At 36.6% G+C, this 13,946-nt stretch overlaps 1 protein-coding gene across 3 annotated transcripts in view; it reads right to left on the bottom strand.

Moving 5' to 3' along the window:
• Nucleotides 1-794: 794 nt before the first annotated feature.
• Nucleotides 795-13,946, bottom strand: part of ARID4B (AT-rich interaction domain 4B) — an 89,574-nt gene continuing 76,422 nt past the window's right edge. For 2 of the 3 annotated variants that reach the window (XM_054822290.1, XM_054822289.1), the window contains 6 exons: nt 13,749-13,941; nt 10,090-11,298; nt 8,131-8,241; nt 5,178-5,393; nt 3,624-3,770; nt 795-2,569 (listed from right to left, as the gene is read on the bottom strand). In XM_054822290.1, the coding sequence (XP_054678265.1) occupies nt 2,439-2,569; nt 3,624-3,770; nt 5,178-5,393; nt 8,131-8,241; nt 10,090-11,298; nt 13,749-13,941 (2,007 nt within the window). In that variant the 3' untranslated portion in view covers nt 795-2,438. The remainder of the gene's footprint in view (nt 2,570-3,623; nt 3,771-5,177; nt 5,394-8,130; nt 8,242-10,089; nt 11,299-13,748; nt 13,942-13,946) is intronic. The other variant, XM_054822291.1, reaches the window with a different exon arrangement.

The raw sequence follows: 13,946 nt of genomic DNA on the forward strand, positions 1-13,946 counted from the left end.
AAACAAATCCTCTCATAGAACAAGAGTCAACAATTGTCACAAAGCAAAAATGGTGCCACTAAAACTAAGAGCTCATCAAGAACCAGTAGTGAGTGGAGAGCGGAATTTGCTCTTGCGTGCCCGGATGTAGTTCCCAGGTACATCAATACCAGTTATATCTACTGAGCCTGAAAGGCAGAACTGAACTATTTTACAACTTGGATTCTGCTAAACCTAAACATATGTAAATATCCTCCGAGTCGCCCTACTGAAATTATTAAAATTAGTCCTGTCAGTCTCAGATCACTGGTAATTATTAACACAGTCAATGCTTCCAAGGTTTATCATGGTTTGTCATTTATCAGGCTCATCAGTAATCTATCATTTTGCAGGCGTAACTGTATTTTCGTCAACTGAACTAGAGCCAGATGTGATGCAAGGAGATAACACTAAAAGCTTTATTCCAGTTTCACTTCCGCTGAATCTGAACTTGAAGTAGTCGATATCAGAAGTCAGCAAATATCTTCAGGAGCTTGCTTTTACAAACTACCTGAATTATCGTGAATCAAAATTCATCTTTATTTCAACCGGTGCTGCCTTAAAGGTGTCAATGGGCCAAGCTCTCCCATTCAGCTGAAAAAGAGGATGAATTTGAATTAATTGCTAAGAGGAAAACTAGGCCAGCGTACCTGCTCTAGCTTATCTTCATATGCCTGTTACACTATATCAAAGATCATTTGCTAAACTGATTCTGCAGCTTGATGTCATTTTAATGAAGACACTATGGTTGCTTAATTAAACTGTTAGAAACAAAATCAGGGATTCACAAACTATGGCATTTTATTTCAGAGGCCTTTGCTTACATTTGTACAATATATTACATAATTCTCCATTTTCTGCAGAACCTAATATATATTTTATAGCTTTTCTCTATAAGCTTTTCCTTCAATGTTTGTCAACAAATTTTTACAGTCCTGTACAATTCTGAATACTTTGAAACCATTTTCAATAAAATCAGTTAACCTTAAGCACACACTACGAAGACTGAAAATGCTTTTCTTAGAAAAGTCAAATGTAAAGGATTCTGACACTCTAGCATCTACAAACAAAATGCTTTGAATTCTTACATGTTGTATTGCCAGAAAACAAAGAAAAACATGCCAGCCCCTATTTCCCCAGGCAAAAGAAGTACACAGAACTACAATTAAAACAGTAAAACAATCTGTACAATAAAGTACTGTGTATTAACAGTGCCAGGTATTAAATAGCTTGAATGAACACTTCCGCAATATACAAATGTCTTACAAAGGTATATAATTAACAGGAGAGAGCTTGGGATCCATACAACATAAAATCAATACAAGTGAAAACAGTTTGAAGTTGGTTTTGGAATTTGTACAAGGCATTTAAAAAATTAAATGTCTACCACTCAGCTAGCTATTTATTTTAAAAACAACTACCCTTTTGTGGCAGCGTTCATACCAGCAACCACAAATTATAGCCTCACACCTTACTCCATCCTGAAGTCCTCTCCTTGAAGCTCGTAATAAAATAAGCATTACAAATGAAATATTTGTTGCTTTAAGGGAAAAGAAACATTTACAAGAAAACACAAAAATATAACTGTTATAATCCATTATGAATAAATATACACTTTAAACTGGCTAAATACAATCTTTATACATTAAGATTTAATACAGTTTGTTAGCCATTTTCTTCCTTTTTCATAATGTATTTTATCAAAATTAAAAAAAAAATACTGTTTTATAGAAAAATGGCAAAGTACAGTAGTTTCATTCCAATTAATGGGTTCTTAAAACCCAGAGTAACCTATTTAAGCCTAATTCAAACCTGTAAACATTAGTCAGTCTTTTTTTGTCGTTTAAAGGAATCCTCATATTTGGTTATCAGGACTGATGTCAAACATCCTACTAACTGCAGGTTTTGAATTGAATACATGTGCTTGACGTATACAATTAAAGCCACTATAAGGTGACTTAGCAGTTAAAAAACAATTAGCTTGTACAAATGAAAATAGGTTCAATATTTGTCATAAATAAATGGAAAAATATCAAATGTTCCAGCTTTAACAAAATACCAGGGAATACAGTAAGCCTTACCACATTTATTTAGATCAACCCAACAACTATTTGCTTATTGTACTGTCTGTACAGGCAGTGAACAGCCTCCATTTGCCACAGTGGAAGGCCTTCGAGTCACTAGACTTACAATTCCCAGACAAGTTGGAAACAATTATTGCTTGAGGAAAAGCAGTTTGTTGTACTTTTTCTTCATAAAAGTGCACTTAAGTGCAAAGTTAGCTTGTCAAGAAACAACTTTAAATACAAAATAGTGCTTGTCTGAATTTTGTGCCACTGTGCAGTATAAAAAAAAAAAAAGAAAAAAAAGAGTGGCCCTCAGCAGCCATTAAGTGCAAAGTGCTTTGGCAAGTCCTGCTGTCACCTGCACTCAACTGACATTCCATTCTGTGACGAACTTGACATAGATGGTTCTGCTAAAGTTAACATAACTGCAGCCGTAATAGAACTAGAGGAAGGTGATGAGGAAGATGATGATGTAGTAGCAGCACCTGCACAGGAAAATACAGGTTATAAAAATTTACAAAGTAAGCAATAAAAATGTTTTTCTATTCAACAACAAGCATTGGTATACACTGACTCCAGCAACTAATGCCTAGTAATTAAAAAGAAAAAAGGCTCCATTCCCTAGCTTTTGCAGGAAATGCTCTGAGACTGCTTCAGGTGTGTGCAAGACAGCATGGCATTGCCCCTTGCAGCCCTGGTTCACTGGCCCCCCAGACCACGGGCCCAGCTAGAGGATGGCAGAGCTCGCTCCTGACCCGCGAGCGGCGTCAACTGTTCCCTTTCTTTCCTGTGGGAATCTGCGTGGGTAGGGCATTGTCCCAGCCCTGAATCTGCACATACACCCTTGCTCCGGCAACCCAGCAGCAACTGCAGTTCCCATGTGATGGTCGCAGCCATAAAATCTTACAACACATGGCATTTCAGTCTTTCACGCTCAGTGAACTCTTAAATGTGCACATGTTTACACAAGGCATGGAGAAAACAGTCCTGTTAGCGCTGCTAGAAGCAGGGACACTAGAACATTCCCTACAGCAATAAAGCACCTTTAGGGAAATGAGAGATTTAACTGATGGTCTCCCTTAAACTCATAAAAATAAATCACTTATCCTAAAAGTGAAAGCACTAGACACACAAGCAATACTATAGTAAATTATTGTGTAACTTGAAGAAAAGTTGCAAGTTTTATTAATAAACTTACTTTGCTCACTGCTTCGAAAAGTTTATTTTTTCTGTATAAAGTAGTTCTGCCTAAACAGAATTAAATAGATTGCATGCCTTTTTCATGTTTTTCCCCTTATGTAGTCACTAGATATCTGAACCATACCTTAAGATCATAAAATAACTGTATACAGTGTTTTTAAAAAAAACAAACACAAAAAACCCCCCACTCCTAATGGCACACATCTCCCTAAAAATTATCCAATTCTTGCTAACACCTTAACATGACATGCAATTTAGCCCTCTTGTCCTGGTTTCAGCTGAGAGGGTTAATTTTCTTCACAACACCTCTAAAAGTAGAATTCAGTTTGCAGCACTTACTTTCCCGCTCTTTTTTCTTTAAGCGCTTTCTTCTTCGGTCAATGGAAGCCACCTCAGATTTCAAGGACAGGTAATGTTTCCTGATTTCCTGCAATTTCTCTTGGAGAACTGTTATGCGCTCAGCGCTAGTCAAATTTTCCAAGTCAGCTGCAAGTTAAACAATCTCTGTTAATTATCATATTATCATTTAAACTACTGTGGGGTGCAGAATGCACTTCAATCTATAATGAAGGTAGCACTAAAGGACCAAAAGGCACAACTATATTAGGCTGTGGGAAGATGAGGAAAGCTCAGAAACATTGCAAGTGTCAGTCCTCTGCAACAGCAGGAAACGTGTTAAATAACACTCCAAAGTCCAACTTCTGCCAAGCAAATTTAGCATCTGCAATGTGGCCAAGGTAGAAAGAAAGGATCAAAAGTTCTTTAAATGTGTTGCACAGGAAATCTGCCCAATGAATCTCAGCAGATTGGTAAGTGGCAATAAGGACCTATTACATTACACAGTCTCAAAGAGCAGCAGAAAGTAACTTGACAGTGAAGAAGTACTAGGAAAAAAATACTTTTAAAACAGTAACACTGAGATTCAGGGCTGAAGAGAAAAAAAAAAACCAACCCAAAAACCCACAGGGTCAGATTCTCCCACTGTAGAAACAGCTGCTTAGGTGGAGAATTTTCTGGGCATAAAAAGAACACTGCTGGCAAAAAAAAAAAAAAGGCAGCAGATGCAACTACCCAGAGTGCTGTGCCAGCTCTTTCCTGTTGCCACTCTACACGAGGAACAGTAGCCTTCACACAGTCTGCGACAGAGCACAGAAAAGTGTGCAGCATAATGCTCTGAGAACTTCAGAAACTTGACATACACTAAGGTCATCTATGAATACTGAATGAGATACTATAGATTACTTTAAGAAGTAATTTAAATCAGTCACACCACAGTTTCAATTTGACCTTTACAAGCAAAGAGAAAGCAACTCATGCAATGCTATACATCCATGGTTGATACTAAGGGGAACAATTTATTGCTGACTAGACAAATACCCAAACACTGTAAGAGAGAAGGCTAAAAAAAAAAAAGAAGCAAGTTTTTGTTTTAAAATAAATATTTTCAATTGATTGCTTATTGTTATATTCAGGAAGAAGGCAAAACAGAAGGGAAAAAAGTTACAAATCAATCATGTAAGTGTCTGAATAATAACTAGAGAATGAGGAGTAAAACAGCAAGAAAATGTCAACACAAGATGCAGATATAGTGGATAACATTCATGCCAGAATGACAGGTCTGCACACAATGGCAAGAACAGCAAGTGAGCATAGGAGTCATATCTAGAAACAGTATTGGAAGAATGTGATATAGGCAGTTTCCTGCACTGCAATTGCAAAAAAAAAAAAAAAAAAGAAGAAAAAAATTTTTTTTAAATCAGGATTTATCACAAAATTAAGCAAACTGAGGATGGAATAATTTTAGGGTGAAAAATCAAAACACACCAAATTCAAAAAGCCTTCTTATACTATACTGCAAGACCACAATAGACATGTTTTGAAGAAAATACTTACACATTTGAAAACTCCATTTGTAAACTTTGGGCAAACGATTATTCTGTTCTTTGAGATCAGACTCCTTCTCTCCATTTTTCCCGCATTTCCCTGGAGATTGTGTTCTTGCGGGTGATTTGGTTTGGTGAGATTTCATGCCAGTAGAAACCGATTTTGCTGACTGAGACTTGGACACACTTTCACCAGCAGATAGTTCTTCACTATCACTGCTGTTTGCTGAAGAAAGAAGAAGATATATTGTTACAAAACAAAGCAACTTTCCTGCCCAAAACAAAGCTTATCAGAAGCTGCCACTGTGCTGATTTTCACATAACAGGAGTTTATGTGACAAAAATCCTTTTACTCTAAAATGATATCATCCGTCCTGGTACTGAAGCTTGGCACACAGCTCTTTGCATCACTAGTTCCTAAAGACTAGACCACAAAACAGGTCTATAATAGGGCCCCTCTCATTCTGGCATGCTGTGAAAGGGAAACCTTGTACTGGGAACACCATCCAGTTAGTTGCTGTGCAGGTAGATTCACAGCTGTTTTGTGGACCTATGGGAACCAGACAGAGCTCGAGGGTGGATAGAAGTACCAGGCTGTGGCTCCACAACGCATCCTGAATACTGTAAACGTATTGCTGAAAGTGCGTGTGTGTGCAAGAACCTAAGGTGGGGTGGGGTAGGGACACACTTCTTGTAAGGAGATTCTTGTGTACAATCCAACTGCTCAAGGTCCATACAGAGAAGGTACACTCACTCCAAACGGTTCAAGACAGCATCATACTTGTTGCTTTAGAACCATATCCGTAAGTACATTGCCTATATTAGAAAGTAAGGCAAAGGGGCAGTCCATGTATCAATGTAGGTGCAAAAATTATCCATGTATTTCTGGTTATGGGCCTATACTTTTTCTAAAACAGTTAGCAAGACTGATTGTTATGTCAATCTAATTTTTTAATATTAATTTCTAATACAGCATTCGATATATACAAACCTCTGTCCTGTTTTAGAGTTTACTAGCTACAGACAAGCTTTTCACTGACTCCTAGGACTTGTGTAGCAGAAATGAGAGTAAACTATTGACCTTTTTCTTAGCTTTACGTCATCTTTATTTATTTTAGGTTTTCTGTGCTAAAATGACTAGCAATAACCTGAATTTGCATTACATCATTTACAAAAGTCCTCGCACTTGATGATCAAATTCTTTAATTGCAGAAAAACATCTTTAGCTGACCCAAAATAGAACTTCACCTCACACTGAAATAACTTCAGCTCTAAAGCAACAGGCTGAATTGAACGCAGTTTTCTAATCAAACCACCCAAAGGAGAGTAACAAAATAATCTGTCTAAAAGACATGATTTATGAGTAATGATTGAAAGGATGAAGCTTGTTTAGTATTACAAAAATAAAACTGGGTGGAAGCAGGGGCAAGAGATTATAATTCAAACAGAAGTCTAGTGAAGCTCTGAAACAAAATGCCTAGGGAAGTTGTAGAATCTCCATTGTTATAATTGGTTTTGAAAACATGTTCAATTAATATTTATCAAGAGAATCTTATGCCTCAGTTGTACCTGCCCTAGGTGTTGACTAAATGAACCCTGCAAGTCTCTTTTGGTTCTGGTCTTTATGATCTGGTGATCTACACTGGAGAAACCGAACACCAAGACACATCTGAAATGAAAGAACTTCAGCTGGCTGCAGAACTGCTGGTGTCTGCTGGCTTGATGAAGAGGCAAGAGTTGAAGCTGCTATAAAAGCAGCTTTAACTGGTATACCTGAATTTGCAATAAGCATTTTTTTTGCTCACAACTGACTACATTTTATCTATTTATTACCCTTATTACATACAGCACTGCCAGAAGTCTAACAAAAAGAGTGCATACACACTAAGGACTGTACATGAAACAATTCTAGCTTTGAAGTGCTTGCATCCTGACAAAGACATAGGTTGAAAAAAAGGAATAAATTCACCAAATGAAAGGGAACAATGGCAAGGCTAAAAATGGTGTATTAGTTCTGCAAATTCAGTTTGTTTTGTTACTTTAATTCCCGGGGTGAGGGAAGGAATAAGGATTATGGAAAGAGGAGATTAGTGAAATTGAATGAAAAAGGGTGAGAGAATGTGAAGAGGAGATCAATGAACATGAAGGACGGGTGGGGTGAAAGCAAACACCAGACCAGAAAGTACAGACTTTTAGTAAAAGCTGTTAAAAGAAAGAGAAGGGGGGGGGGAGGGGAGGAAGAGGAAGAGAGAGAGAGAGAGGAAAAAAGCCATAGCATATGCTTTCTATCCTTGCTTTAACTGCGGGTTTTTTTACAGCTATCCTCCCAGCTTCACTCTCCAGCTGACTGTTCCCTGGTATTTTTTATTAACAGTGAGATGAGGCAGTAATTGATCTTGCTGACTCCTCAACACATGTGCATATGTCTAATACATCTCTGCTTTTATTAAGCTTCTATTCCCCAGTACTGTGGTTTCTACTCCAATTAGCTTCTACAACTAAAAAAAAAAGCTGCAAAAGCTGCATTATTTATTGAAGATGTAACAGATGATATAGAAGAAAAGAGTCTATATTTTTCTGGGATTATTCTTGTATTTGCTACCAGAAGAGAGATTAACCTCTAAAAACTCATCCTGCAGAAAATACAAAGTACCATTTCATCCAGGTCCCCTCTAAAAATGCAGCTATCATGCCAGGATTCCCATCCCAATTCTACCAAGTGTGAAATACTCGCTCTTTAGTCTTCTACATGATATTAAGGACCCCTTAGAAATATGCCCAGCAATAACACAAGACATTTAAAAACGCTATGGCATTCAGCAAGAATAGTTTTGTCATTTTAATAGTATTAAGAATTCTCCGATGAGAACATTTCGTCCTAATACATTTTTTATTTCCAGACTTCATCTCCTACAATTGTTCAAACAAATGACAGTACTTTTACACTGAGCTGCTGGACTTACTAGTTTTACTCTTCTTTTTGTTGTTCACAGATGTTTTGTGGCTTCTTTTCTGCTTTTTTGAGGAGCTGCCTCCTCCCTGAGCATCTTTAAGTCTTTTTTGGCCTGTACAGACTATAATTGAAAAAAAGAAAAAAAAAGAAAAAAGGAAGAAACAGAAATTAAATAGATATTTGCATTCTGTGTCTTTTTCTCAAAGTCTCAAACCCACTTCAGTGCTTAAGTCTGTAGACAACAATGCGGCTGTTCTTGCCTTTCCTTAATACAGCTCAGCTTTCTACTTAGATTGGCAAGGGATGGTGAAAGAGGATGGAAGGCAGACAGTTTGTTGGGTAGAGTGCACATGTAAGATGATCGCAAGTAACTTTCCCACATGCATCATCAGAATTTCTCTCGAACTACATGGATTTTTATTTTTTAATACTGTAAATTAAATAATACATTTATTTGAAAACCTTATAAAGAACTACTGGAACTGAAAAATGTTCAGAAAAGCCTGTCACACTCGGAAGCTGTAAGAAAAAACTGAAATCATCACTTGTGAACAGTAATTGCATGAATTGAAAGTATTAAAAAATAAACCCTTAGATTATGTTGAAAACCAAGGCAACAAAGAAAAAAAGGCAAACAAAAAAAAGAAGGCAAACAAAAGAAACCAAAGGAAAAAGTCTACTGGTATTTATGACCACAAGGGGAAAAAGTAGAAAAGGAAGATAAAAGAATTCTAGTACACCTGTTAAAAGAGCAAATTTTAGGAGTTGTTCAAACGTTGTTCCACAACCACCTGACTTACAGATTAAAAATGACTCCTGTAACAAAATCATTTAAATTAAGAAACCAAATTTTCTAAAACAGGCAGCATGCTGACAAAATCAGAGAGGAAGTTAAAGTCTAACGCACATAAAATTAATATTGTGTAGTAGTGTAAAACTTTTTCATGTGGCAATAATTTCCTCTTATATAAAAAACCCAAACAAATTAAGGTCTAAACCCACACATCTATAATTAACAAAGCAATACAGGCGTATTTATTGAGGGCTACATATTCACCTCTTCCAAGCTCCCTCCTTTGTTTAAGGCATTTTGAGAAAATTCAGTTAATTATTAACTGAAATCTGTTGAGATGAAGAAACCACTTCTGTCATCTCAGGATTATATTCAGACATGTGGGTTTTTTTCCTTTGTATTAATGTTTTTTCAGGCACTTTAACACAGTGAAAGTAGCTGTACTTTTGATGGAACTGTAAAAGAGCCAGTGACTTTCACAAAAAAGCTTTTGGATCCAGCCTTGGAAACAGTTAAAAAGCAGGCAGCAGTACACTGACATCACGTGCACAAGTGTTGGCAGTGTTTATTATCCCCTATTCTCTAGTGGTCTCAGGATAGGAACTTCATTCTGCAAAATCACATCTGAAAGTGAAACATAGCTAGTAAGGTTAATGTTTTTATCTGCTTGACTTGTAATTTTTTTTTTTTTTAAAACAACTTCATAAGATGCAAGTTTGAAATGGGTGCCTAAGCATGCACTAATTGGCACTTTCTCCCCTCAAATAAACGGCTTACAGAGAATCAAAGTTTTATGTAAGAAACAGTATCTTCTACTTGTAAGCAAGGTACTCAAAATGCTTCTGTCTTGCTACAATAAATATTCCTTATACAATGTCTTATAGTTTGCTCTGGGCTTTTCATGCCAGATCCAGTATAAACTTTATTCTTATACACTTTATTCCTCATTGAAACCATCACAATGCCTTATGAAAAGCCAAGAAATGTCTTGGCAGATACTATTTTATTCACTAGATCATTATGGCATTTCCACACATTTGAAGTAGACAGCAGGCTACTACTTCCTCCACCAACTAATTTTCCAGCAGTGTAACCATAACAAAATGAAAATACACGAGCAATGCTAAAATGAGAGCTGGTCAGCTTGAAGACAGCTCTGTTTACCCCTTCCTTTACCTTTTTCAGTATGCTCTGGGTCTGGTTGATTACTACTACTGGAGCTGACGCTGGCATCAAAACCTGTTGGAGAAACATTTCCCTCAGACTGGAGGTCTTGCAGCTCCCCTGCAACACTGTCCACCTCTATTGTGCTATCTGTTTCACTTTTAATGCTCCTTATCTCTTCTTGATTTGGTGGCAGCGTCTCAGAGACAGTGACACTGGACTGATGTCTACTGGACTCCGTTACGGTTACAGATGAAGGCGATTCAGGAGTTGTAGGAGGAGTATTTAGTACTGAATTACTGCCACTGCTTGGAAAGTCAACCTTCTTTTCACCCACTTCAGTTGGTTTCTCCTCAACAGGTTTAACGTCCACACTAGCTGGCAAAGATTTTTCAAGTTCAGAGCTAGGCAAAGAAATGTCTTCTTCCGCAAGAGTCTGAAGCTGCTCCTCTGCTGCAGCATCCTCAGGAGCAGCATGTGGAGGGGAGGCAGCAGCTTCAGTGTCAGAGTCTGAGAACAGTTCCTTCAGTGTTTTCTTCGGCCATTGTCCTTGAATACTTGACCAGACATCTTTTCGATCCTTTGCTCTGGTGTTCTGAAGTCTTTCATCAGTGTTATTTAGAAGCTTTATTCTTTTCTCTCCTACTTCAGAAAATCCTGAGTAGAAAGTACTTGTCCGTAAAGACTTCCTTTTCTCCTCTAGTCCATTGTACTTTTTAGTTGGAGTGATTTTCAGTTTAGATTTGTCTTCCTCATCTTCATCCGAGGAGCTATTACTGCTGTTTTCTAAACTCAGGGAGTCTTTGTTTTTGGACTTCTCATCTTTTCTGTTAGGTGACACAGTCTTTAAAGATTCCTCTGCAACACAGTATCTTCGTTTACCACGTTTTACCTGTGGTTTTGCTGTTTTATCCACTACCTCCTTTTTTACATCCTTTCTCTTCTTTGTGGCTTCATCTCCATCGGAGTCAGTATCTTCAGATAACTCTTCCATCTCTTTTCGCAGTCTTTCAGGAGACTTGGATCCTGACTTGGGCGCTACTACATCTGTCAGAGCTTTAGTTTCTTCTGGGAGGGATGAACCGCTCTGTTCTTCTTTTAGGCAGAGTTCATTTTTATCTTGGCTTACAGCTTCATGTTGAGATTCCTCTTTGCCATCAGCATGTACATTCGGGGCACTTTGGTCATCTTCCTGCTCACTATCATCAGAACTTTCAGAAGCTAATTAAAAATAAATAAAAAAAACCAAAAACAAAAACAAAACAAGAAAAGTTTGTCTTGATTCTGATTACAAAGAATTCTTTAAAAAAAAACAACTAAAGAAAACCGTACAGATATGAACACATGCTATAGGGACCTCTAGTACTATATATTTTAAATGGTACCTCCTGAAGACTTCAAAAATTTATTTGCTATTCTATTAGAAGGTATAATGGCTAGATTAGGAACTAGGAAAATTCTGTATTATACAGTGTATCTCCAGGAATTTCTGAAGAGGTGGAGAAAACACGGAGTGCATCAATCCATAAAATACAAACTTCTGCATAATTAACCAAAACAGAAATTGAAAGATGTGCTTAACATAAAAACTCTAAATATTTCTTATGGGTTACAAATACTACCATTATCTGCCCTTTTTCAAAAGCCCAGAACAGAAATAGTATATTCTGTGGAGAATCCACAGTCTAAAGGGACAGAACAACAAAAAAGACACGGGATAAACTCTAACTAACCAACCTGATGACCAGCCTGGAAAAAGGAAGTGAAAGCAATAATGAAAGGCACTTGGAGAAATATATGAACAATAAGAGTGTAGGACAACAGTAAGAAAATTCAGGGTCAGGAATAAAGAAACTGAGAAAAGAAGAACAAAGATATAATGGAGAAGGAATCAACAAGAAGTCCATTCAATGGGAAAAGATATGGATGCAAGGAGAAACAATGAAAATTGGCTCAAATATATAGAGGTAACTCCTTGATTTGTAACTCATCCATTTTTGTTGGCATAGCTAGTTTAACTCTTCTCAACCTACTTCCCATCTCTCATTCTCAATTCCTCACAAACTCACCACCTCTTTGAACATGATAATGTAGCTAATGACAGGGAAGAAAAGCAATACTGTCAACAAAATTCAATGAAATGATCAAAGCTGAAATAACTTTTTTAAAAAAAGGTTTACTAAAATATGATGAACTCAGAGAAGAGCACACTAACAGAGAGAAGAGGTGTATCAGACAAATACCTTGAGAAATGTTGCCTCAGATATTTTTCTTGGTTTATTTGTTTTAAGATAAGCAGGATCTTAAATTCTATTCTAAGACTCAATCTGAAAGTCAGTTTTACACAATCCTTTCAGCATTGTTTGCTTTTTTCCTAATTAAACATTTATGACAGACATTCTGCCCTGAAGTTCCAAGAACTCTATCACTTAAAATGGACTTCTAACACTTGTGTCAACCCTTAGAGGATCAAAACTACACTACTATTATCAGAGGTATCAAAATTTGCCATTTGAAATAAAAGCCAAGAACACCACATTTTAAAAAAAACAACCAAAAATCAGTCAGGTCCATCAAGTTTTCCTCTCAACCTATTTACTTTGCTGTGCCCTTCAAAGGAAAGTTGAATACAATTGCATTAATCATTCCAGTTCAGTTTAGGAAAAAAAAAAACAACCAAACACCTGTAAAAAGTTTTGAGCAAGCAGCTCTGAAAGTGGAGGAAAAAGAAATAGTAAAACATTAGAGCCTTTCATACTTAAAAACAAACCCTGCACATCACAAAAAAGTTAATCCCCAGCATGAATCTATGTGGACTTAAACAATAAAAGAATTGCATACAATTAAAAGCATTTCTGGAAATTAATTACGTAACATGGAAAACATTTAGCTTTCCAAAATATTAGAGGATGCGTTGCAAATTGTGCCTTTGTAATCAGAAGTTAATTACAGATTAATTATAGCACTAATAATAGTATCATTATCATCACCACTAATTGCTTTTTTCTCATTTCCTAAGGAAACAAAGCTTAATAGATTATATTGGCTGTTATTCTACCTACAAATTTGGAACCCAGTGGCCAATGTCGTCCAAGTTCAAATAAGTCTGAAAAATTATTAAATTCATACAACTTTCACAAAAACTGGTGGTTACCCAAACCACCTATACTATATATGATGTCTTTTTCTGGAGGCATGCACTAAATTGAGGATGAAGAGTAGCAACTAGTTATTATAGTGCTGCTGTAAATGTGTGGGAAGGGGAAAACAATGTTAGGAACAAACAGACGTGCTGACAGGAAATCCAGCTTTATTATATTCCATTTTTCAAGGCACAAAAAAAAAATTTAAAAAATCATGGGTCCTAAAAGTTACATAAATCAAAAATTTAAAATTCAGAAATAATATAGGAACCAAAAATGCTTTGCTGTGTATCAAACAAAAAAGTATGGCAAAATAAAAGATGTAATTCTTAAGACTGTTAACACATGCTGAATCCACAATACCTGTTTTCAGAAACTGCAAATATTGCTTTTGTTCAAAGGTTACTTCTGAAGATGATATAATTAGCCAGACAGACTCGAGTGCACAGTTGCATCAGTTGTTCTACATTGTCATTTACTACTGTTTAAAGGCTGTTTACAGAATTAGAAAAAGTTTAAGTACAATACCTTGTAGCCCATTAATGATAGAAGTAATTTCTACTGATTTAACTGGAGCTTGTTCAGTATTTTTGGCTTCAGTGCTGTCAAGTTTGGACCCGGTCTCTGGCGATGTGCTGGTGTGAAAGGGTGGTTTTGACAAACGTCGCAATTTACAGTTTTTAGGAGAATACTTCTCTTCCTTCTCTTTGTCAGTTTTATTCTATG

This window comes from Grus americana, chromosome 3, assembly GCF_028858705.1.
Source record: "Grus americana isolate bGruAme1 chromosome 3, bGruAme1.mat, whole genome shotgun sequence".
Lineage (NCBI taxonomy): Eukaryota > Metazoa > Chordata > Aves > Gruiformes > Gruidae > Grus > Grus americana.